This window comes from Lagopus muta, chromosome 10 (genome assembly GCF_023343835.1).
Source record: "Lagopus muta isolate bLagMut1 chromosome 10, bLagMut1 primary, whole genome shotgun sequence".
NCBI classification, from domain to species: Eukaryota; Metazoa; Chordata; class Aves; order Galliformes; family Phasianidae; genus Lagopus; species Lagopus muta.
The window spans coordinates 2,002,560-2,029,070 of record NC_064442.1 but is presented as its reverse complement, the minus strand read 5'-3'; the positions used below and the strand labels follow the sequence as shown (position 1 = coordinate 2,029,070).

Sequence of the window (26,511 nt, the reverse complement as noted above, 5' to 3'; positions counted from 1 at the left end):
GTCAATTTATAACTCTGCTGAATACTGTCAGCTTTGAATGATGGGTAAATGACAGCAAATAAGATTGTTAAATCACTAATCTCGTCTTTATTAAATCCTGTCACATCGTGTAGATTTATATACTACAAGGAAAGAGCAAGGCCTGAGAGCGACAAATAAAACTCTTAAAGATGAAAATGTATCAATCTATAAAAAAAAGGTAAATTCTCAACTTTCAACTTGGTAGTTGCTTTTTCTTTTTCCTGTCAAAAAAATCAGAGAAAAGCAGATGCTTTTTTTCCTTCTTCCCGATTCTCGGGTCTCTGACCCTTTGTTACCTAGCATAAACTTCTCTTTTATATAATCTGCAAAGCAAGAATAAGATTAAACTGGATAGGCTGAAAAAAGCACTGGTCTCTCAGACAAAAAGACATCCATTTAGTACAGAGGGGATCTTTCCACATGACATATTCTTAAAGGGAAGTAGTCGGTTATGATCCACTCAGAGAGCAAAATCATGAAAGAGCCATGTGATGTTCCTGCAGTGCTTTCTTGTGGCTTTTGTTTTCATTCTTTGAGCAGGAAAGTATTTAGAGATGTTATATCACAGATACTAATTGAGACAATATAATCTTAGAATGTCTGTGCAAAAACCTTGAAGGGTAGTTGAAGTCTGAGGTTGTTTTAAAAAAGATTTTCTGCAGTTTATGCATTTGCTCTGCCAAAAGCTTACCTTAGCAAACAAAGTATAGTAAATCAGGGTTACTCTGATTTATTGCCCAGCGTGTGCTGTTTGTTTTCAGGGACAGTTCAGTGAGAAGCTGCGTCACATACAAGCACATTCACAGATATGGAATTGTTCTGCAAAACTATCAGAATGGTGGCAAGCATTCCTAAGATATTGATGGAAAAATGCAGATGGGTGTTTTTAGTATTCTTCAGGTGATATTTTTTGAATACCATTACGATACAAAATTATTCCAAGCCTTTCATAGGCACAAAGAAGACAATTTCATACAGCAAAATTTTTTAGACTGAGTAGTTCAGGCTAGATGTATAGCATATCCCTCAAAAATTTTAATGATTTCATCTTTTGCCCAAATTCCACATTTTTGGAAGTGGTAGCATATGAAGATACAAAAATAGGGAAAGCCACCAAGGAAAGAATGGTAAAGCAAGAAGTAAGGAGGGCAGAATCAGGCTGGGTTGGAAGAAGCCTTTAGGGATCAGCTAGTCCAGCCCTCTTGCAAAGGGCAGGCACACCTCTCGCTACATCAAGGCCACATCCAACCTGGTCCTGAACACTTCCAGGGATGAAGCATTCAACAGCTTCTCTGGGCAGTCTGCACCCCTGCCTCAATACTTCTCAGAGTGGATAATTTCTTCTTTGTATCTGATCTAACTTGCATTAGACCTAATCCATTAAGAAAGTCCCAACTGGAGGACACAGAAAAAAAAACCACCGTATCACTGACATTCCTTTAAAAAATAGTAAATGAGAAAGGAACAGATCAAAACTGTAGCTACAAGCCTGCTTTAAAACCCAAGGAGGAGACATTAATAGAGATTTAAACCCAGCCTTCAATAGTCTAAACATGTCATTGTTAATTACAAAGCTATTTAACTTCTGCAAGAAATAAGGGCTGATATTAATGAAAGAAGAACCAATTAGCCTCTAATCTACACACTGTTTTTTAATCAAAACTTTCTTTTGATCATCAGACTCACTGCGGGATGTACTCTCTTCCTCATGTTGTAGTGGCTTCCACGATTGCTAATGGAATAGATTTTAAAGGGCTGACTGAGCAAGGAGAACTTTCTCTGCAGGGCTGAAGGTTCCTTTTGCTTGTGTCAGTGGGGCTTACTGGAAGTACTTTCATCTCCAAACCACGTTGCCCCATAACTGGACAGCCAACTGGGAAGATTCTGATAATGTCTCCTGACCTCTCTCCTGCACAGCTGCCATCAAAAGAGCAAGCACTGACCGTGTCTAGAGTAACATGGGACAAGGGTACTAGATTTCCTTGTCAAGAAAGCACAAAAAAATACCAGTTTAAAGAAAGAAAAGGGAAAGGGAAATTAAGGAAAGAGGCAAAAGCAGAGAGGTGCCACAAGGAACGAAAATGAAATTAACTGTTGACTGCAAAGAATGAGGAATGGGAGAATTTCCTTGTTGGGGCAGGAACACATCATGAAAAAAGATACAAAACTAATGGGACGAGCATATGATGTGCATATATGTGAAACAAAGGGACGAGATGGGAAAAGGGAAGATCACTTCAGCTAAACACTGTTGCGCCTTCAAACTGCTGGCTGTGGGGCCAGAGTGTCTTCAGGGCTTTTTTTTTGTTACTGTGGCTTCTTGTAGTATTAAAACAACAACACCAAGTATCTACTAGCAATCAGGATGGAGAACTTCTTTCATTTCCTTCTCAGCTGCACACACTGATCAGATCTTCCAGGAAGGAGAATAAATAGAGAATGTCCCTGACACGAACTCTGTCTGTATAAACATGAAGATAATGAAATTTAAGAACCTGACTCCTGCACATGTGATAACAGAGAGAATGCAGGCGTCGTCTGCACTCAAACACAAAATTCCTGGTCTGATCAGAAAACTACTCTCTGTTCTGCTTTAGCAAACCTTTGGTGTACACCGTATGCCAGGCAACAGCAGTAAGAGAACTCTCTCAGTACTATTCCTGAGGAAAAAGAACATTTTAAAATAATTTTTAATATCCTGTGAGCCTTCTCAGAAAGTCTATAGAGTTTTACCCTTGTTGCAGACAGTATGGCAATTAGAAAAAAATAGATCAATAGATTGCAGAGAGAAAAGTAAAAATAAATATGATCTGTGCCAGATAGGATATTGAGACTCAAGGTTAAAGTTGGCAATAATAGTATGTGCAATAGCTGCTGAAATGATACAGACACCTGGGAAATTTAAAGGTAAGTGCATATTTAGCAGAGGGGGGATTTTAGCAAAGGCCTTGGGCTCCTTTCAGTGTTTTATAGGAGTTGAGTCACAGTGCTCTGCATTTCGAAAGATCGAATTATTCCTCTGTCTGCGAAATAACAGTAATTCTGATGCCTTATGAATTACCAAGAACTGGTAATTTTGCACAATTCAAAGCCCCTTTTCCTTAATTGATTACCATAATGGTAATTCCAAATGACATTAGGGCCTGTTCATGTTTTTGAGGTGCTTAAATACTACAAGTGCAATATAGGTACCTGCTGTAGTTTCCATGGAAATAAATAGGAGGCATTACTTTCGTGGCAATCTGCTTAAATCTGTCTACAGAACTTGCATTCTGATACTTAACAAAAACTTGCACTTTTCTTGCACCATCATAATCCCATTTTAACAAGATGGAGACAAGAGATCCCCTCCAAATACACCCTTAATGGACACAACATTTTTAATTAACAAAGATCCATTTCCCTTTTGTCACTCTCATACTGACTTAACAGACTCCAAGGTTTTTGTTTACTTCTGCAGTGTAATCAGAACAATGCTTTTCTGATTTTTATGAAATTTTCTACAGAGTAGAATCATTCTCAGCAACCATATGAAGCACTGTGAGTTTTAACTGCTCTTAGCTAAAGTAAGAACTTTGAAAGTTAAGAAGTGCTAACTTTATGCCTCTTAAACTATGCAGCAGTTCATTCCTGAGAGTGCTCTCAGTTCCACTAATCCTTTAACATTAGTGCATACTTAGATAAATGACTCCCCAAAGTAAGGTCTGAATCAGGAAAGCACTCAGGAACTTGATTAACTCCATCCCCAGTGATTTCAGCCAAAAACGTTACTAAGGTGCTTGAAATGCACACAGTGGAAATGTTCTCTACCTGCAGTTCTGACTGAAACCAGTGAGACCTGAAAGTTCTGAGCAGCTCGGAGAGTCAGTCCCCAGTATAACTACTGCAATACATCTTTAAGTTGTCCACGTTCCCTCCAGAACACTCCTTCTAACTGACACATCTGGATCAAATCTATGTACATACGGATGCAGTAGTCTCCACTTTCATAATATCCAGGACAGCACTGAGATCTGCGCCGGTACATCGTTCTGAGTCCTCTGCGATACGCCGTTTTATAACTTATTCTAAATTGCGAGACAGAAAGCCATTGGACAATATTGAAAATCAATGCTCACTGTTGGAATTATATTTGTGTTAAATTATACTAAGGATAGCATTCAATAATTATTTTAAAATGCATGAGAGCTTTCAATATTAAAAGCCACAATAAAAAAAAAAAAAAAGATCAATACTTGTTTTGAAACTTGAAATATAAGTTGTGTTATAAACACAGTAGTCACAACAGTCAATCACTGCAGCCTTTCCTAGGACTGCTATCTTAAAACACCGTGCCTGTGCCAAATGATGGGCAAGGAGTTTCTTTAACAATAAACAATTCATTTCTGTGTATGAGCAAGGTCAGCTATCATCATGAAATCATAGAACTGCCCAGGTTGGAGTAAACAGAATTTTCTATGGAGACCACCAAGTCAGCATGCTACATAAGAAATAACCACAACAAAAACTGCTCTTGATTATACAAAACATGAATTTAACCCCAAAATAATGATTTTTTTTTTTTTTTTTTTTACTTTCTAACCCTTCCAAGGTCTTAGTGCCCTGAAAAAAGACACTGTAATCTCAATTCAGTACTTAAAGCACGCTTTCCCTAACAGAATCTGCAATGAACAGATACTGAAAGGAGTGAAGCTTTCTGTAGCTTTTCTAGAGTTACTCACAGCATTAGTAATGAAGCCTGAGAACGACACATACCATTATTGTGCTCATGGACCACACTGTGTGATCAGACATGCAAAAATCTTTCTACCTCAAACAATGTTGTGGAATGCCAAAAAGCCTGGTTAATGCACCAAAATACATCTCAGCACATATCTCTACTAGAATGCCATCACAGCTTGAGAAAACAAGAAGCTACATGAAAAGATGAAAAGCCAAAATTAAAATATCTGGGGATCAGCTCTTACCTGTGTCTAGTGCACTTGAACCAGTTCAGTATGTCAGTACATCTTGTATAATAGATCTGATCAAAAGGATGAGCATAGGATTCCTGTACTGTCACAGCATAGCTAGAAGCAAAGAAAGAAAGTGAAAGACTGTTCACTGCAACATGAAAAGCTTCAGCTCCCTGAATATGCTGCTCATCTAATTCCAGTATGAGAAATAATTAAATCAATGGCCTTAGAAATTTCAGGCCTTATCCAGAACTGGAAAAGGGTTTCCTTAAACCACAGCTCTTACTTTTGGTTTTGGAAACGCTTCTAACTTGGGCTCTGTAACTGAACTAGGCATAGAGATTTCAGCCTGAGTCATAAACCTCTCCCTTCTGGAAAAGAAGCAAATGTTATTAAACTTCACATTTGTTTTAAAAGATGAAAAGGGCATTTGGTTAACTAGGCAGTACATATTCTAAAAGAGAAAAGCATCGTGCTTTTAAAATGTCTCAGTTGCATACCAGTCTAGGATTGTTAATTTTTGCTTGTATTAAACAATGGTAGTAAGAGCTCATATTATCAAAACACTGCTGTGTTTTACCAGCATGATGGGACCCTTTCACTTCTTTTTTTTATGGAGACTCATTACTTCAAATGCTGGTTGCACCAGTCAAATTGGATGATTTGTAAGAGGCTCAAGGGCCTTTGAAATGCATAAATTTAATCTTTTTAATCTGTAACAGAAGTTCAGAACTAACTGAAGACTGTGTGATCATGAGTTAACTGGTATCTAGATTTAGAACTCTTTGAGATATGTGATTATGCATGATTGTACAAATGAAAAGACATTAGCAAAAACTGAGCAAAGTGATAAGGAATCCCAGAGCTCCAACAATACGAAGAATTCAGCAATCTCCTTCCCCAAACATAGCAGATTTATGCACCAGGTACTGCATTAATTACTATGAATACAGTTAACGTTTCCGGGACAGACACATGACTTGGGAACGCAGATCTAACCAACACAGAACATTGTATTGCTCTACAGTAAATTTGTATACTGCTGAAGAGATGCAGAATCTCAGGTTCCTATCTGAAAACAAGCTCTGCTTTATCTTAGAGAATCACACTAGAATCTTTCTAGGCAGGGTCGAGACCCAAGAATCAGACCCTCCAAGTCATTCATTGTATTGATTGCCTTAATCATCCAAGCAATTTCCTTCCCATCGATGGGCCTGCTGGTGTGATTCAGCCCATGAGACTGCACCCCAAAGGGAACACCGGAGTATTTGCTTGTTGGGTCTCACTGACTTGAAATCAACGACTGGGCTCTTACTGCCCTGCTTGTCAGTCCCTTTCTAGGCAAGCCAAGATTGAACTAGATGCTGCTTCTGTCCTTTGTCACAATTTGTTGGTTTTGACAGCAGGGCTTTTTACAAATACTAATGCCAAAATGTAAAATATTTATATTGTTTGTTATTAATGTAAGACATTCTTGATCATTACTTTATGATCCTTTCTTTGTTATCCCACTATTGCTCTAACAATCTTTTCCCTTTGATTTATTAACATCTAAGTAACAAAGTCATCTTGGTCAGTACAACCAATCAATTTTGGTATTTAATTTTTGTTTCTCCTTGATTGGGTCTCCAGGTTGCTGACTTTCTTCAGACAAAATCAATATTTTATTCCTGTGCTCTGAATGCACTTCACCTCACAATACAGACTGCACAATCCTATTCCTCAACATGCATAGCCTTTGCTTTGCAGCTCCATTACCTACAAACAGTTAATTCTCTAGTGAAGGCTTCTAAAATCGAAACATAGAGCCATTAAAGTATGCTTCCATTTTTGCTCGTTAAGGGGTTCATTTTGCCAAAATGTACAGTAATTCATATCTACGTGGAACTAAACCACAGAAAAGAATAGAAAATAAAGCAAATTGAACTTAAGAGCACAGCAACTTCAGCCTCTTCAAACAGACTCTGCATGAACGTGAACCCTATCAAAGCTAGAGGGCTTCTGAGTACGTGTAAGAACTGTCCTGCACAGATCCACTTTTAGGACAAGGACACTAACAATAGAACAGAATTACCAGAGCCTTTAATTCTTGGTGCTTTCATGAAGGTGCTCTTTGATACTGGCATGAATTTGGCAGATAAAGTCACAAAGTTCAGGACATACTGTATAAACCTGCATGTTGCAACAGGAAGGGCTTAAAACTTAGACAAAGTCTGTAATAGCTTTGCTCAGCAACAACCAGAAAAGAGGCAAGACAGAACAAGGTCACCATTTCACTGGGTCTCTTCAAGATACATGAAAAAAAGGTTAGTGCAGTCCTGCAGCTGAAGCTATGGAGGAGGAAAGCACAGCCAAGCAGATAGGCAATACAAGGATTTACCCGAGGTATGGAACCTGTTCCTTCAGGATGGTGGAAATCCACAAAGCAACTCAGCATTGCTGTTTCTGTCACACAGACCCACATTCTTCTATGAGGCAGAGAAGTATTTAGCTCTTATTTTGACTTTTAAATGTACATATCTGAAATGCCTAGTCAAACAAAACACTGCCATGTTTTAGATTACCTTTCCCAATGACTACAAACATTCGGATCATCTGGGTTTAGGGACAGAGCAGTTTTGAGCAGAAAAGACAGAAAAAGCCCTTTTAGAATCCACCAGAAAAGCAATTGAGCCATCATTGTTGTACCTAGATAAAGAAAAGAAAGTATGGTCATTAGAGAGAATATTGAGAAAACATCTTTCTAGGTGATTTCATTCTTGCTTTTGTGCAAATCCAGATACTATGTGACTTGATGATTGAGCTACCCAAAGAGTGATAGCACCGACAGCTCTTCTGAAGAACCTCTCTGATACTGATGTTCTTTATGGCTGTCTATCTGTACTGACAAAATAAATATCTGAGGTGTTAAAACAATCTGTTCTCCCATCAGCTTATAGGCAAATGGAAGAATATCCGAATGCTCCTTTGATTTATTTAAATGTGGTTTAACATGAGCCAATGCAGTGAGCTAGATCTGAGACACGTGCTTATTACGTGACTGAAGGAAAAATCAATTCGTTTTTCAACTTTCAGATGGAAGATTATTTAGAATGATGGAGGTCAAAGTACTGGGTCACATTATACAAAACATTACACACGAAATAACAATAGTTGTGTCGAAGCTGGAAATAGATTGCATAAACTTCATCAAGTGTCATCTCTTCATCATGTTTCAGTTCAAGTATTAAAAGCAGACAAATAAATCTTATTCTCATCTGGGCCTTTGAATCCAAAGTGGTGATGTATGCCTAGAGGTTCCCAATGACATCAGTCAAAAACAAAATAAATAGGAAATAAGAAGCTGCTTCTAATTGTAACTGCACTTAGCAGATTAACTGGTGCTAATCTGTTAAATCAGTAGCAAATATTTTTGAATTTCCATTACAGACATTTACATCATCACATAACCCACCATTCAAATCAAAAGTCCCATAAATTAGTGTTATTCGTGGCAACAAGATTGACCTAAAAATAGATTGAATCTTCATATGATCGTCTGAAAAACGCATGGCTCATTGCTTCGTGGTCCAGAACAGCAAAAGGGATGTTAAGGGGTTTGCTCTGCATGCACTGATATACAGCCCAGCATAAAGGAGTCGTCACAAAGCAGAATGAACAGCAGAGGAATTGCCAGGAAATCTTATATGAAATCACCTTGTGATTCAAAGCCTTCTTAGCTAGTTCAAGGACACCCACTGCCTTTAGTGATTTGAAGTCAAGTTCCCAATGGGAGTAATAGCTCATCTTTTAAATTATTCCTAGAGCTGTGTTAAACCCAAATATAGTCTTAAGCCATGTAAGTCATATTAATGTTAATTAACATGATTTAATGTTAAAGTTCCTCATGAATTAAATTTAAGCCTGTGCGTGACCATTCTCTACCTGCAAGCTGTTTCAAAGCCTCACAACATCAATGCAAAAGCTTGCTCTGGAAATTATGAGGGCTGACAAGAAAAGGACATGATATATATTTCTGTCCATCAGAGAGACATTTGCTACACTTGTCCTAGACACCAATTCCCCATGGAGAAGTGTCTTGAACAGCTTACCTGCAGGTGCCCGTGGGACAAAAGACTAATAAGTTCTATGTTTAAAACCTGACAGTTTGTTTGAAAGTATGATGGAACTTTCTTTTAAATTTACATGTACTAATATATGTGAACTATCAAGTATCAGGCTCAAGATAATGACAGTGCTTTAACAAAATTATCTTAAAAAGACACCTCTGAACATATTACATTAGCTACCATTTGAATACTACCAAATTACAGAGGACAAGCTCTGCTGGGCACTGTATTTATAGGTTGCAATTTACCTCCTTTGTTCATTCTTTACACTTTTGATACACGGCAACGCTGAACAAATAAGACTAATAGAAAGAATGCTTCCAATCAGCAGCAGTGGTCAAAGGAAGAGCCAGGCTAACCTGCGTAAGGAAATGCAGTCTTTAAGAGAGGTTTTTTCTCAATCAAAAGCAAGTTTTGTGCTCATTTGGTAACTGCTTAAGAACATCCAGGGTTCATCCCTAACCTAAAGGCAGATGGCCAGCCTGCCTTCTACCAAAGAAGACTGAGCTTTTTCTCATTTAACTAAAGCAGCCTTGTATTTGAATTTTATAATTGTCAGAGATCTTAATTTGCTTTCAAGTAAATAATGTATCAGTTCAGTTTTTCAATCAAACATCCTAAGAGTTATGACTAACACTCAGAGTATGTGTTTAGAATGCATTTGACTTTCAAAATTGTTTTCCAAACTTTTAATGATAATGCTATTTTATTATCTGTTTGTAGATTAACTGCTTTATGCAATTTATTTCCTAACCCTGTAAGTCAGATCATACATCAGAAACACCCAGCTCTCCAAATACAGCAGAACCTCATTTATCTCAAGTGTCTCTTTTTCTAACTCAAATGAAATATTTCACTTTGATCACTTTTAATAGAAAAGACCTTATACCAAAATGGAATGGTTGCTATTACAGGTTTCCAAATAACACTCTAAAAATAGGAACACACATTTTAAAAACTAACATCAAAAAAGAATCCAGTTATGACATGTAATCTGATTTTGTTTCAGCTTTTATTGCTCGGTGCAATATACACTACATTCCTGCACTGCATTTAAAGTTTGGAGTGTATTCCCCAAGGAGGCAGCATCAGCATTCCAGAGGGACAATGCCTGTAACTTCATTAAAGTTATAGCCAAATTAGATGAACATTTCCAGGCTCTGCTGCTGCCACTCTCTTGAGGACAGGCAGCCTCCTGAGGTGAACAGGAAAATAAATGACACGTAGGTCCTCTGTGCAATCTTTAAACAGACTCCAACTTTTTGTCTCTCCAGGTCTGCTTATTGTTTTCAGCAGTGAAATAAGTCAATGAGGTACAATTTGGCAAGAAAAGATGTCTTTATATCCAAAATATAATCTGGGCATTTTTCATGAGTGTCTCAGTCTCTGTTAATGGTAACTGATTACATCAGGTATCTGTTACTCATTAAACCATTTTCACATGCCTTGCTTCTTTTTGAATGGATTTCAGTACTTCAGACACAATATTGATACAAGTCACTGCTTCCCTCACCAAAGACAGGAAACTCATTCTCCCTTTAACCCGCTAATCCTAGCTATAGAATAAAACAGGAGGTTGCAAGCCTGTGATTTATTTGTCTCCAGATTTGTTTTACAGAGACCTGTGCTGGAGTTTGCAAAGAGACTGGAAAATGTGGCTGTCCATTTAATTTGTACTAAGAACATGAGAGTATGGACAAAAACAGGTTGTTACAGTCTTTCACTGCTTATGTAACACAGCAGAGGATGATGGCACCTCTCAGGATTGAGAGCTAAATGCAAAGAAAATAAGACCAGAAGGAATCTTTGCTGGGTGAAACAAACATCCTTTAAAATTCCATCTAGATGATGAGGTCCTGGCTTTGGTAATGCTCTTGTGAAAGGGAACTAATTTATTTTGAATGGCTGAGTGGAAAAATAAACAAACAAATTTAAAAAAATACAGATTAAATTTCTCCTTTGCTTTCCTGGCTGAGATGAGAAAATTTAACTAAAAATGACAATTGGAGTATTTCCTGTTCAGGGGAAATAGCAATGAAACATGTCATTTTGGCATTTCTGTCATAGAACTTGAAATTCAAACAGAATTTCCATTCCATGATTAAGTTCTAAACTTAGTGTTTTTGTCTCAGTTTGGGTCAAAAGAAGTTCTGAACAAGGTAAAAAAAGTAATTTGGTACCCAGCTGTAATTAGAGAAAATATTTACAGAAGTGTCTTTCAGTAGTAAACAATATTCCTGGATCTGTTTATATTTGTGAAGATCATGCTCTATGTGTCTAGATGTTTATACAGGCAGCAACACAATAATACCATGCATTTCACAAAGAGCCGTGTGAAGAAGTCTTACCTCAAAGTGCTAAAAATTCCTAATGGTTCCTATTTTTGCAGACTAATAGTGCATGAAGACACATCATATTAACAGGACAGCAGAGGAAAGCTCTTCAGAAGTTGCTTGGCGCTCTGGGGAATCAATAAGAAAAAAAAGAAAACAGAGTCAAAGAAAGCGTGTTTGGAGCATTGAAAACAAATTATGACAAAATGAGACAAAGCACTGTAAATATTTCCATATCATAAAATAACTGTGCTGCATCACACATTGCTTTCAGCCAATAGCAAGTGTTCAGGAAGGAGTAAAGAAAAAGGAAAACAGAAAGAAATACTTCCCTCCTACACTCTTCTAGTCTCACAATTTGCAGCTTTGTTGGCTTCCTCAGCCACAAGTGGTATCTTTATGTTTAATAACCTCTGATGGATTCTCATCCAATCATTTGTCTAATGATTTCAATCTGCTAAAATGAAAGTTTCAGTACACTTATTTTACATGTCAGTGTCAACAACATCCTGTGACATCTCTGATATCAGCTGTGTTCTATATGAAATGTGTCCTTGCTTTTCTGCCTGCCGCCTCAATTTCATTTGACAGCTTCTTCTCTGTTAGAAATGTTTGACTTCCAGACTTGGATTCCAATCATTTCCAATCATAATAACAACATTTTATTTACAAATAGATGTTTTCTTTTCCATATACCAACAGAGAAGTTGAAAAATTTTGATGACAAACCTTCCAAAGCCTTCTGGAAATCTGTCTGGATGTTCCTGATGCACATTTATTTATTTCAAGCAGCTTTAACAATTTAAGAAGCTACATAACGACATGTTGACTGTTTGTATTTATCAAGAGCTTCCCTAATTCAGTTCTCAATTACAATTTCTACCAAATAGAAAAGCCTAGGTGTATCAAAATTGAAATGTATGCTAGTATTTTTATATGAGCTATTAAAGAAAATGCAAGAGAACAGTTAAGGCAACAACAACAAGTTGGATTTCACTGAAGAAGCATTAAAGTGACTGAGAGTTTGCTGATTACACTATTTTTGTCTCTAACTAGTAGCAAGCTTCCAACAAGCTGCCCTCTGCGGCATTCCTCCTTCTCATCCCATCTGAAATTTTCATGATAGTTTAGGCGAGGGATCATTTAAACACACACTTCATTTGGCTCTACATCAAATTTTGTTAGAAACAAGCTGTTATGAAAGCTAAATGGGGCCACGAGTTTCAATAGTGATCAGGAATTTTTGGATGTCTCCACTTGTGATTAATAAGTTAAGATATCATATAGGGGATGAATAATATGAAGTGCTCTGCATGTATGCTAGGGAACAGGCTGTAACAACATGCAGTCAAGAACTAAGCCACTCAAACCCACTAGAAGTCATTGCCATGACCAAAAGAAATATTGTTGAAGACAGGTCAATGTCTTGTTCTGTTTCTAATTACAAATTAACATTGTTTTAAGAAGATAAACGCTTCCAGGAAGGGTCAGGTTCTCAATATGAAAGCACCAACAATGTGATTCTTCTCATCATTCAAGCACAGTGGGATTCAAGTGGTTGAGCTGGCAGAAACAACAGCCTATACACTGGTTTGCTGGGTTCCCTTTGGTGACATCTTACACGATGAATGCAGGAAGACAGCAGATAAGAATCTGCCTGGGTTAACAACAGATGACACTTCAGTTGGCAGGTCTTCCTAGTACCTTCCGGGGTAGGTACAGAAGTTGCTACCATACACAAACAGCTTCGATACCATTTACAGACACAAGTCTCCTGTCACCTGGAAGTGACACTGACATGGGAAGAAACACAACTGACAAGGACAGCACGGCTACACGGTATAAGCTGGAAACAGAGAAGAGGTAAAAAACCAGGATCTTTCTTACCTTACCCTTGAGATCATACAATGAATGCAGGCTTGTCACATGTAGTGACAATAAATGTAAGTAGGAACCCTAACATTTCAGCATAGAACTATTCTACCCTCCCTGTGAAGGTTATCCTGCTACTGAACAAAAATGGGATGGAAACAAACTGAACAACTAAATGGCATTTTTCTTTAATTAGTATGAATAAAAGCAAATTTAGAGGTTTCAGCTCTTCATAGTAAAGTTACCAAGGGAAAGTTAGAAAAGCTGTAACCAGAGGCCTGTCTGCTCAGCCTCAGTAACACCCACACCACCACACCGCGCAGTGAAGGAGGGGCTGCTCAGTACAAACAAGGGAACCACTTCAATTTCCAAAGATGGGCTTTTAAGGATTGGATAAACACACCAGGCTCCTTAATTGATAGAGTGCCCTGATGACTTTCCCTTCTATGCTTTGAATCACAGCATCTCAGTTTTCCAAAACTGGGTAGGGGGTTGATTTTAACAGCAACTGAGTACACAGGTTTCTTAAGTTGCTTTAGATTTCTGAACTTTAAGGTATATCAGCATGAGTTTTAAGTGCTACAGTAAACATTACTAGTTACATCCACATCTTACAAAATCTGAAAGGCTGCTTCAGTGCTAAGCTCTCATAAGGTGACCTCCACCAGAGTCACTGGGAGCTTGGCTAGAGAGCAAAACAGGAATAAATAAGGAAGTAAGCTCTTCTTGATCTACCAAACTTTATTTTTGGAAGCTCAGGATTGCTCCTTCAGTGCTCCCAGAGGAAAAGTGGGTCAAAGTACCAAAGCTGTGCCGCTAGGCTAGCAGCCCAGGTTTAGTTTAGTTATAGCTGATGAAATATGTTTACAAAGGAAAGGCTGGAGCATGCATTTAGGATATGAAGTCGGATAGGACGGGGTGGCTCAAATTTCACCCGGGTTCTGCAATCAGCATGCAGTGCTTTCAGCATCCAGTAGACTCCGAGCCTTCAGAGGCCCTTAAGCTCTGAACAAAATAATCAGAAACCTGTGGTGAAACGTAGGGCATATGAGTTCTCAACACAGACAGAAGAGAACTGACCAACCCGCCGGGTGCTTGAAAAAAAGCATTCTGCAAACTGAAAATTGATTGCGCACGGGAGCGGTGAGGTACGTACGCAGCTGACATTACCTGTCTGCTGGTGACATCAACAGCAACACGCAAATACAGACATTCTGCTCTATCAGTACCTACACAAATATGCATGCACACTTGTGCAAAGCCCAGGCGCCAAAAGCTATTACTCATTAAAATACTAAATTTCTTTCTCTTATGTAATTGATAATCAATAATCCATCAGAAATACAATGCAAACATTGTGTTAACAACACCTAAAAACACTGCTGAAATAGTGCACATCCAGATAATTGCTGGCTCTCTTTCAGGAAGGTCAGCTAGGAAAAATATTGCCTGTGATTTTCTGCCCATAATTCTGTACTTGTACTCAACCACCAGTGTAAAATTGGAAGCCAGCCCTTTGAACATTTGTCCCTTTTAGTTGTTATGCCAGACTCAAGACCACTGAAATGTCAGCGTCCCTTCTAGAGCTTAAGCCCTGTCCAAGCACTGCCAGTCAGACAGGACTGGGAGATGGCAGATACTCTACCCGCATTTTCTGCCAAAAGGAAACTGGCAGGCTTCAGAAGCAAATTTCAGGTATCCTGCAGTATCTCATCAGGAAAATTCCTCCAGCAAGCTAGGAAATTCTGGGGCAGCCATCTCTGGGCCTCCTCAGTTAAATCATGGTAAACGATGGTAGGCAGAAAAAACCACTTCACATCTTTGTCTTCTTAACCCCCCTGCCCCGATCTCACCGTGAGGCTGTTTCCTAAGGACAGGGGAAGCCTCTCCATGCTGCAGTGTCCCCCATGCAGATTCTCATCTTTTTGCACAGTGGAATTTTTAAAGCTGCTGACACTGTATGGGGAGTGACATTCCTCAGTGACTTAACAGTGTATTTATATTCACTATGACATGCATATTTCGGGTATTCCTCAACATACATTACTTCTGAAGAGAAAGAGGAAAGTAAGCTGACACATCTACCAGCTGCTCTCCAGAGAACTCAGGTTGGCTTGCTTACATTTAGCCACCCACCTCATCCCTGTTCAGCATGCCAAATACTGCAACATATGCTTCCTTACACAATTAGAGCAACAAAGGCCTCGTGCCCCAAGAACACTCAGGATAAATGAAGCAATCTGTTATCTGCACGCCCAGGTGAGGAATAATACTTCAATAGTATTTCACTAAAAAAGCATTTCTTCCAACAGAATTTTCTTATCACATTTAAAGAAGGCACGTGAAGTTGATAAGAGTAACAAAAAATGAAACATAAGGATGTCCAACATATACATGGTGAAATAAATTAAGTATGATTCTGGGAAAGTGCTGCGAAAGTCAAAATAAAAAGTGGTTTGAAAACGTAGAATATCCTCTGTGGTTATATTTGAAAGAATTATTTCTATTTGTCAAGAGCAATCGGTCGCTTCTTTTTGTCTTCATTTATCTCTGAGGAAAATAAAATGAAACAAACAGTAAAAAAGTCCCAAGTACAGCGAACAGCTGAGCCAGGGATGAATTAAGTAACACTGATTGATGGCTGGTGATGTACAGCACTGCTATTACATCCCAACGCTGCATCTCGTATTTCATTTAAAGGCCCATCTCTTCTTTTCCAGAAACAGTGCAGTATTTATGAGAGGAGGTTGATTTGCAAGCCTTGGAGCTGCACCGAGAATCCAGATTCAGTTTTTCCAATCTGGCTTTAAAGTTGGCGAATACCTTGAACTTTGAAGGTAGCAATCCAAATAAAATGAAACCGAACACCGGAATAAAATGAACACTGAAACTAAACATGTATTTTCAAGAAATGCTGCAGGCAGGGCAGAGGTTTTTATCTTCAGTTTCTTCATAAGATAGTAAGGAAGTAATGCTTGTCTCCTCTTCATTTATACCTTTACTAACCCCACTGGTCCAACAGCATATATCTTCGTCTGCTCTCCTCTGGGTTTTCCCAGTACTTTATTCTCTGTGGCATTTTCTGTTACAGCGGCACTCAGATGCTCTCTTCCTTCATTCAATTTTCCTCTGAGCCTCTTGAAATCTTAATCTAAAGTTTTTTAGCTTCATAGCTATTAAAAATATTGACTGGCCCACAGAGAATATAACTTTTTCTATCAAAGTCCACTAAATATAAGATGAACATTAAATCAATTTTTAGATTTCTAATGGCTTAAAAATGAGAGAGCCTACTTAAAACTTGCCAGTTTTTCTAGAAATAGGAGAGGTTTGCTCAGAAGCTGCAATAGTCTTTTGTACTTCGCTGTGCTTCTTACCGGGCACATCTGGAACCACTATCAGTACTGAAGGAATGGTATTTGGTTCAATCACGTTGAAGCTTCAAGTTAGGAGCCCACATAATTTCTCTGATTTACAGAGCATGCACACACCTGCTTATCTGAGAACCAGCTGATTACTTACGTGCTTAGAAATAGCTATAAGTGCTTAGTTTTAGGCACCCAACAGGCTGAACAGATCTGCCCTTCTCTAGGGCACAGTGCTGATGTAGTGGAAGAGGTCACAGTTTGTGAACAAGGGCCCTGCAGTTACTGCTGGTCTTTGCTACAAGGAGGCATGCCGCAATTATTTGCTTCATAACCACCCTCCAGCTGGTCACGTTAGCAAGGCACCAAGCGCTGGTCTCCCAACATGCCTGGAAAGTAAGCCCAAGATGCATATTAAAATGTAAGGTCAGGTTTATGGCCTAGCAAAGTCCTGACTCCATGCCAGATATACACCAAGCCTCTTCCCATGCCATCGAAGGTCTCACATCAGGCACTTCAAGAAGCAAAGCGTCTCTGCAGTCTGGACTTAGACATGCAACTGTTGACCACCCACCAATGGCTGCTGACCTCCAAGACAGACAATGTCAGCTTCATTCAGCTACACAGCAGCTCCTAGCGGCACCTTCACCAAGACAAGTCTCACAGGTTGAGACAGGCAATAGCAGCGTCTGCAAATGTTCTCTTCCACCATATCCAAGTCTTTGTCTTCTTGGCCTGTTTTAGACCAAACTCCCACAGCAGATGCAGACATTCCCCAAAATATCCCTACCTTTCCAGGAACCATCACAGAATTTTTAAGAGATGCTCAAATACTCTGACCGCTAGAGTAATAACTGGAGAGATAAATGAGAACGTGACCTCAGTCTTACTTAATTGTACATCACTATGCAAAGCTCTTGACTCTGCTGCCTCCATGACCTACTTTATCTATTGTTTATTCCTTTCTTTTTTCCAGGAAACTGTTCATTAAGGATAAGAGCACCTGGCTTACAGTAACAAGGGCACTGTGCAAAATATCTGTCATAAAACTGAAAGAGGAACATTCATTAATCCACCGGGCAGAGCAAAGCCACATAGAACTGAGGGGCTGCAGGACTATCTTAGGCAAAGCAAATATAAGTACAGAAGTCTGTACTGGTGTACATGGCTGAAATCCACTGAGTTCACTGTGCCAGGATGTACCTGGAGAGAATTTGGACCTACCAGCACAGTCATCAAATGCAGACGGTACTGCAGTTACTCAGGTTAGAGATTTTCCTTCTGGCAGAAAAAAAATAGCTAGAAACATCACTGTGAACCAAAACAGATCTGAATAACTGCTGCATGGAACCAACTCTGCTGCCTCTTTCCCCTCTGCATAAATTTGGCACTGAAAACTTATTTAACTACTTTGAGGAAAAAAAGGTTGAAGAAAAATTATAAAAGAGTGAAAATTTAGGGCTTATTTTAGGGCTTCTATCATTTTACAGCCACACTAATTAAGTTTTTTTTCATGAGTTAAGACAAGTACAGCTTTCTCTCTGTACTCTTGCCTCATCAACATCATACATGTACCATCTGCTACGTCCTCTTACTGAGCCCCTTCTATGGCTTGCTCTCAGATGCACAGCACTTATTTGGTTAAGGAGAACACTTTTCTACAAGTGCTATATTAACCCCTGTGCAACTGCACAAAAATGGGATCTTAAGAATTGCTAATACAATGTAATGCAAGCTGAAGGGAGCCTACACCCTGTGTTGAGATTACGTGAATCAGTATCACTTACGTGAATCCTGCTACACAAAACAAACAGAAGTTCTCCTCTCTTAAAAACGGGCACACAACCTAGGAGTGGGCAGGAAACTGAAGTGAGTTCCCCATTTCCTCTCTTTTTTTTTCTTCATAAAAATGTTTAAGCTTTAGTGGAAACAACACTGGCGATGGAACCTTCTTGCCACTCGTTAGAATGTCATCCAGCTGCCCATTACCCTTCCATTCTAACCACCTTTTCCTCTCCCTCCAGTCTTTCATACACAGTACTGTTTCCATTCCATGGTATTGCTGATTTGGCATTATTCCTCCTTTCAAATATGGAGAAATTAAACCACAGCTTAACTTTTCCTCAACTAAAGCTTCACATGATTTAATATTGCTATATCTGCAACACACAAAGCGTGTACATAATTCCCTGGGACATAATAATCATTGTCCAATTAAACAACAGCCAGCCACAAGATGAATAAAGCACCAAAATATCTCAATAAATCATTAATAGCTGTTTTACACCCTGGACCGTTCAAATAAATCATGAGTTGCTCCTTTTGTTGATTCCTCAGCGCTGTGTTGATAATACACCTTGCAATATCCTTTCAATTTTCTTCCACACCCATTAATGGATAGGAAGATAGACTTCTATTGCACATCAAGATGGAATGCACAGAGCTTGAATTTCCCCAAAACACTTGTGCTTTCAGGCTTGTTCTTGCTGCCTGGTTCTGAACCCTTCTAGGAGAGTGGGCTGCAAGACAAAAAAGCATGTCAAAAAACAGAAGGACTTTTGGCCTTCTGTTCTCTACCCTGAAATTTATTTACCTTGTTCTACCTTACAGCATTCTTACTTCAGTACATGTTTCAAAAAGAATCTCTTTGAAGTGAAGTAAAAGGAGAAATCTAGTCTTGCAACCCAAGCATGAGAGCAAGAATCAAGAGATTAGCTCTCAGATATTAGAGGGACAAAAGAGAGCAGCAGAACAGAACAAGGCAGCAGTGCGTACCGAGTGCACTTGTTAACTGCAGGCCATGCATACCTTTCAACCTGTCCTTGCCTCTTTTCTCCAACCCCCTCCTCCTCTCCCCCATAACCCTCTCATTACTAACTGGCATTCAGAAAAGATTACACACATGCAAAATGTAATGATGAACTGAATTTTAGTTATTTTCAGTGACTTGAGCAGACCAGTCCAATCTACCGAGGAATAAAAACCCCTCCTCCTATACCAGGCTAGTTAACAAATGCCAGTGAGACATGGGCATGTGGTAGGTTTTGCTTAGTTGTTTGTTTGTCTCAACTTGGATCCCACCCACCAGGCCAATTATTCATTTTTCAGACTGTTTCTTTTGATTTGCAAGCCGACAAGTCGAACATCGGGTGGGAGTAGGAATGAGTAGGAGGAAACCAGAGCAGGAGGAATTCTTCTAATGATATTAAAGTTGAAAATTGGACGTTGGTTTGAAAATTGGATGTTGATTTAAAAAAATGATAGTAAACAATTCTTTTTTTTTTTTTTCCCCCAGACATTTAAAAAATCCAAAAACTGGCAGGGTTTTCTATCTGTCTGTAAGCTCCTCGTCAGGATTTGGTCACAATATCCTCTTAATTGCGTTCCAGTGAAAATAAGAACAAAAAGGCCAGCTGGAAATACAGAGATCACTTTAGTTCTAAAGGATGTTCACACTTTACAATTTACACGAAATGTTTACTGGTAACGTATCACCTGATTAGCATGAATTAAGAGTGCATGGAAATTTCATACAACTGAATGGGCTAATTACATACACAGACACATACTTTAAAAACCAGGCTTTTCATGTTCTTAAGTATAAGCAATTAGGAGCAACATTTCAAAATTATGTTACTGCTCTAAATTCCTTTTCACTCTGCTTACATCTGAGGTTGTTCCTGTTTCTCTAACCAGCAGTTGTTACAACCAAATATTCACCTGGTGACTGAAAAATTAAAAAATTGCCCCTGTAAGAAATTAAAATTTTGAAGGCCTGACTATGATTAACTTTCAAGAAGGTCAGAAAAACTCATAAACAAACAAACAAACAAAGTTATTGAGATCCATGGGAAATTCTGCATTAGGTCTCCTAATTAAAATCAACTATGCCATACTGTTTCCACTTTTCAAATGTATCCACCTACAGATCTAAAATCTATTGAGAATGATTAAAATCAGAAGTAAAAAAGTCCCCAATCTCTTTTCTTTTTCATGTGTGCATTTTCTCAAAGTCCATTAAAATATCACCTTTGGAAACAGATGCACAATCAGGCCCAAAAATGATCTTTGCAAGCAAGATGCTCAGAACTGCCAAGAACTCTTCGTGTTCAAAGTCCCCCCAGCAGGCTCCTCTACGTCCGCTCCGTATCACACGTAATTAGGATTTTTCAGACCATAAAATCAATAATATAATTAGTAAATGGCATGTTATTTCACAGAATCTTGCTACAACTTATCTGTCTTTGATCAAGCAGAGCTGACTGCTAATGACATTTAATGTTAATTAAGGAGAAGACGTGATAAAAAGTTCTTTGGAGAATTATCTAATTACGTACCATAAAAAATGAGGTATGCAATATCTGTAATACATGTTTACATCACTGATTATTGTTTAGGAAGCTCTAAGAAGACATCAGGATTACGAGTCAGCTTTGGCCACACTTTGCCCTGCATCCTGCAGAAATACTCCTTAGCTGGGATGTGCACAACAGCTGGCCCAGTTTATTAATGAGTTATGTCCCATTTCTAATGAGTACCAAAGCACAGGTAAATTCTTCCTCAGCTGTAGGACAGCACCAACAGAATATTTTATGAAATTCACTTTTCTTCTGACACTGAATGATGGACAGCCAACCATCACAACTGAAGCTACTGACAAAGTAAATAATGGAACCTGCAGAGATTAAGCAGGGATTTCAAAGGAATTACTACAACCCTTAGAGAAAAACAGTTACAGAAGGCAAAAATATTTTCTAATCCCATAGGAGTGAGACTTTTTGCTACCAATCACTTCGACTGCCTGAACCCCAAGTATTGAGGAACATTTATATTTAAAAATATTACAATTTGATGTAAGACGTCCAAGTAATTTTTCATGATTGTCAGGCACATGGAGAAGCATGAAAGGTAATTTTTCACTATTGAGAGATACTGTGGGATTCACGAACATTGTTTGATATGTCTTTTCCTAAAGTAGAAAGGAAGGGTAGAATAAACACATTAGTATTAACAGCATAGGCCAGCTACTATAGTTAATGTCACGTCAGTTAGCTCTCATTTCCCAGTACGTTCTGGATTTGATAGTAATGCTCTTGCTTAATATTAGCTATGTATAGTAAATGAACTCCCTAAGTCCTGTGAGACTATTCTAATGCCTGAAGTTACAGAGAGAAAGAGAATAAATGTTTCCAGAATCTGAGTATACATCTCAACTGCAACAACTTTGTCATTTTTGACAGATGTGTAAAAAATAAACACTCCTCACATTGTTTTACTTTTCTCTCTAAGAAGCATACCAAATAGCATAATAATATCCTGAATTTTTAAATGTTCTTAGACAGCTCCATCAGTTGCACCTCGAACATGCCCTGCTGTCACGGCATACTCTTATCAGCTCAAGCAGGGAGCACTGCATGTGCAGGCACTGAGGGCCTCACCCACCTCAATCCCTGCGCTGAACTGAGAGACACAGAAAGAAAACCTTGCTGCATCTCTCACAGTTGAGTTTAAAACATGAAGGGTAAAAGTGCTGAGGGCAGGATGCTGGCAAAATAGGTGCCACTTGTACTTACCCCAGATGTGATGGAGCTGGCATGCTGTTCAATACAAAGTGATTAATGATTGCTTGCAATCAGCCCTAGAAATCAATTGGCATTGAGTGACATAATGATTCTATGACATCACGTAGCTTCCCATCTGATGCTTGTTCTTGGACACATTTCTCCTCATGTTGCCATTTTTGGCACTGTGAGTGGGCTCATAAAGATGATGGGGTTTCTGATGTTCGTGAATAAACAACTTTTCACATGAGAGAGGTTTCTATTTTTTTCTGCCAGATTTATTTTTTCAGTTCACTTGTGACCCCTCCATCACCACTCTGTGGCACATCAAATTCAACTACAGGAGCACCGCGCAGGAGAAGTCATGTATATAAGACTGGCTCTTTATTTCAACTAATAATTATGATAATTACAGAAAAATCACATAAATGAGGAAGAGGAAAGGAAGTTCTACTGCTGCACTGGAAAATGATATATTTACCACACATCTTTTGAGCCACATAAATATCTTTCTCTTAATTTCAGCTGTTCCATTGTTGCATGACCAGGCCATTACTTCATCATTATTTTTGGTATTAGCAATAACAAGTTTTTCTAGGGAGATTACTGTAAAATTATTAATGTTTCAAAATGACCCACAATGCCATTTTCAAGTGCATTTAAGCTGCTATCAAAAAAATAATAATAACAAAAAAAAAAAAAAAAAGAGTGGCCACAGGAATCAAGGAATGAAGGGCAGATTCCTTGATCTCTGTTTGCATGTGATAAGTTTTTCCTTCCTTAATTACCTTAGTGGCCTTCCTTGCATTTATTCAAGCTTAATTTAATTTCATTTGAATAAAGGTGACAGCAACAATATATAACATCCTAAATGAATTCTCAGCACCACTTTGTACAATGGCATGGGCATCCATATATCTGTACTGAAGAAGTCCTAGAACAATATTGCACTTCATATTGGCAGCTCACAGAATCCAGCAACCAATAAATGTAACCAGATCCCTCTTTCCTCTGTCAAATCCAAATAAGGAAGCTCTAGCTTATAACAGAAGCTCACATTGTTAGTCCCTGTGTATGCCTTTGCATTGCTTTATGACAGTTCATGCTACTGCTCCAGTCCACACGATCATCCAGCTTTTCTGGTATTACAGTCCCATTCATCTTGGTATTGAGGAGCTCATTAGCCTCCTAGATTACAATAAGAGGGAGCACAAAGAAAGAACGGCCAAGAACGTTGATGCCTCATAGCTTTCCTAGATGTAGATTACAGAACAAGCGAGCCAAGCCTCACTGCAGTTTTTGGGAGTCCAATAAAGTCATCCAGTGGATAACATTAAACAGATCAAATCTGAAACGTGGATTCCAGATTCAAGTGTTCAAATCACCAGATTATTCTTAATCACAGTAATTAGCCTTTTATCACCAAATCTTTATAACTAGAAAACAGAATCTCTGGATTCCACATCCATAATTATTACAGGCAAAAGAGTGTTTCTTCACAAGTAGTTAGTTAGATGCTCATAATTGAGCGAGTAGCGAAAGCAGGACTGATAAATCTGCTCCCTATTATTATCTGCTTCCAATTCAGTGAAATCTTATTTGCAGTTTGCTTTGGTAGAAGGTGCGTGAGTAAAAACAACAGAAAATAATTTGTGCATGAGAAACAGGTCGTGTAAATATTCACGGTTCTTTGGCTGTGTTTATAATGTGTGGTTTTAGTATGTGTATGCACAGCACAGAATGTGAGTGACCACAGCACAGGCATCACCCTATGGGCTAGCATACAAGGCACCAGTTGACTCTTTTGAAGTAAGCAGTAGTTTAAGTCTTACTGCAAGACAGAGCAACGTCAAAACTGTCAGAGCAATTTTCCACATCAGTAGTTTAACACCTGAACTATTGCTTATTTTTGCAACTGAGCTATTTCCGATTTCTGTCTGTTCTATTCTGAATCAACACCAGTTCTGAGATATGTCATAAACAACGTTTGTCTAAAAGAGCCAAACATACCATCGAGGCAGAGACTTAATGAGGGAACAGCAGTTTCTTCAAAAGAAAAGAAAAAAAAAAAAAAAAGCTGGTTGATTTTCTGTAAACATCTGGGTTGTAAATAACTGTAGGCTTCACAGACAGTATGACGTTAGACTGCTTCTGACTTAATGTCATTAAAAAGTTATTAATTTTAATTTGTTGCTACCATGATTTCCAGCTTTGCATATGTATAAAACCTTTAAAATCTGATTCCAGCCATCTCAAGAAGGTGGCAGAGATGTCAACATTCTTATCTTCTACTTTCTACAGGAACAACTGGGTAAGCACCCCCACTGCACATGCGTCCCCTGAAGGGAGGTTGTGACCAGGTGGGGGTCGGCCTCTTCTCCCGTTTAACTGGCAATAGGATGAGAGGGAACGGCCTCAAGTTGCACCAGGAGAGGTTCAGGTTGGATAGTAAGAAAAATTTCTTCTCCAGAAGAGTGGTCAGGTGCTGCAACAGGCTGCCCAGGGAGGTGGTGGAGATGTTCAAGGAACATTTAGATGCTGCACTGAGGGACATGGCTTAGTGAGGAAATGCTGGTGGCAGTGGGGTGGTTGGACTGGGTGATCTTGGAGGTCTTCTCCAGCCTGGGTGTTTCTATAATTCTGTAACTGTGGTTCTAAGAAGGCTCTTCCAGAACCTAAGTGAACTGCTGTTGTAGGAAAAACAAAGCTGGATTATAATTTTCTGGAAAATACTCTTGAAACACTTCCTAATTCTTAGTCACACTTTTCTACTTTAGGTTTTTCTTGAGGCTATTTTGGTTCTTAACTGCATTTTCATGAAACTGTCCTTAAAGAACCAAGCAAAATCATCTTTACTGTTACCAACTCTTCAGGGCCCAGTTACAGGCAGACAAGAAGGGAGAAAAGCAGGCAGTGAGCTGCTGACATCTCACTACAAAGCCACCGTATGCAGAGGAGACAGCTTTCCACATCCTGTAAGGATGAAGATAGCTCTCCACAGCCCATAAGTGGTGCACACAAAAGAATGAAACCCCAGCTCCAGCAAAAATACTTGAATACTTGCAACCACAAAGCTACTTTCATTAAGGCAAAGAAAGCATCAACTGCCAATCCAATATCTAATAAAACGTACTCTTACAGAGAGCCAAAGCCTTCTCATTACTGATATGGAAAACACACGCTGTAAACTTGCAGCAAGTGGGTTCTGACAATGAATCCTAAGGATGCTGCATGTCGCAATTTGTTTGCAAAATATTATGCATGAAGTACAGCTACAATAGTGACAATATGACTGTTTTCTTTTATCTTACTAATAAGGAATCCCGTAGAGCACCGAAGATGGCAAGCCCACATATATGAACTGCTTCTCTTTCAGATGTGGGTGGGAAGCCAAAAAGTTATTAGGCAGTAGGCCAGCAGGAGGAAACAGGGAAAGATAATGAATGAGAGTGGAGGTAATTGTAGCACTTATTTGGATTAGATGCAGATCACCAATGAACTGTTTTGCCACTTGTTTTCTCCTAAGGGAAATCTGACTTTCCCAGCTTTAATTTAATCATGGGAAAAATATGTCAAGTATTGATTATAACTAGAAACTAAAGTCTTCTACAAGCATGTACACATTAACACTATCACTCAGACATGACCTGGAAGAAAACCTCTATTTGCCTTTCTTCAGCCTGATTCCCACTTCTTCCAACAGACTGTCTTAATACAGAACAACATGTTCAAACTTGTAAACATCAGATTTGGTGATGAAAATGTCCACAAGGGAATTTGTTAAAACCATTAAATTTATGTTGCTTGTGACACTGAGCATAACTAAAAGCCATGTCTCCCAACGATGAAAGCAGAACACAATAACATCTCTGAGGAAGTACTGTATATCAGCACTGATTTCCATTTATTGCAGTTTGAAATAATATTCCAGTCGAGACTAGAAGTAGAATTTGGCAGATGGACTTATGAAATTCCTGAAATGGTGCTGTTTGTTTGTGGCCTTTGAGAAGTAAAAGGAAAGAATCAAGTGTTACATTTAGAATATATCAGATTGCAAAGGATGAAAATTAAATTAATGGATGGAAAAATTCTAAAAACATCCTTCTGGCATTTTCTCCATTCCTGCTTTGCTGAGGCCGTCCTCTGCCTTTGGTCTGTTCCAGATTGTATCAATGTCACATTTTGAAACTCATCAGTATTGTGGAAAGGCAAGGCATAGTTTCAATTCTCTGAGACAATTCTTCCTCAAGATTTCAAAAATTGTCCATTCTCTACTGAAACAAATCACTGCTTTT

The 26,511-nt window shown here is 38.7% G+C and overlaps 1 protein-coding gene across 10 annotated transcripts in view; it reads right to left on the bottom strand.

Annotated features, from left to right (window-relative positions):
• MEGF11 (multiple EGF like domains 11) overlaps window positions 1–26,511 on the bottom strand; it is a 270,520-nt gene that overhangs the window by 182,767 nt on the left and 61,242 nt on the right. For 9 of the 10 annotated variants that reach the window (XM_048955929.1, XM_048955931.1, XM_048955936.1 and 6 more), the window contains 4 exons: window positions 11,434–11,546; window positions 7,541–7,664; window positions 4,989–5,090; window positions 3,988–4,088 (listed from right to left, as the gene is read on the bottom strand). In XM_048955929.1, the coding sequence (XP_048811886.1) occupies window positions 3,988–4,088; window positions 4,989–5,090; window positions 7,541–7,656 (319 nt within the window). In that variant the 5' untranslated portion in view covers window positions 7,657–7,664; window positions 11,434–11,546. Of the gene's footprint in view, window positions 1–3,987; window positions 4,089–4,988; window positions 5,091–7,540; window positions 7,665–11,433; window positions 11,547–15,143; window positions 15,210–26,511 lie in introns of those variants that run through there. The other variant, XM_048955932.1, reaches the window with a different exon arrangement.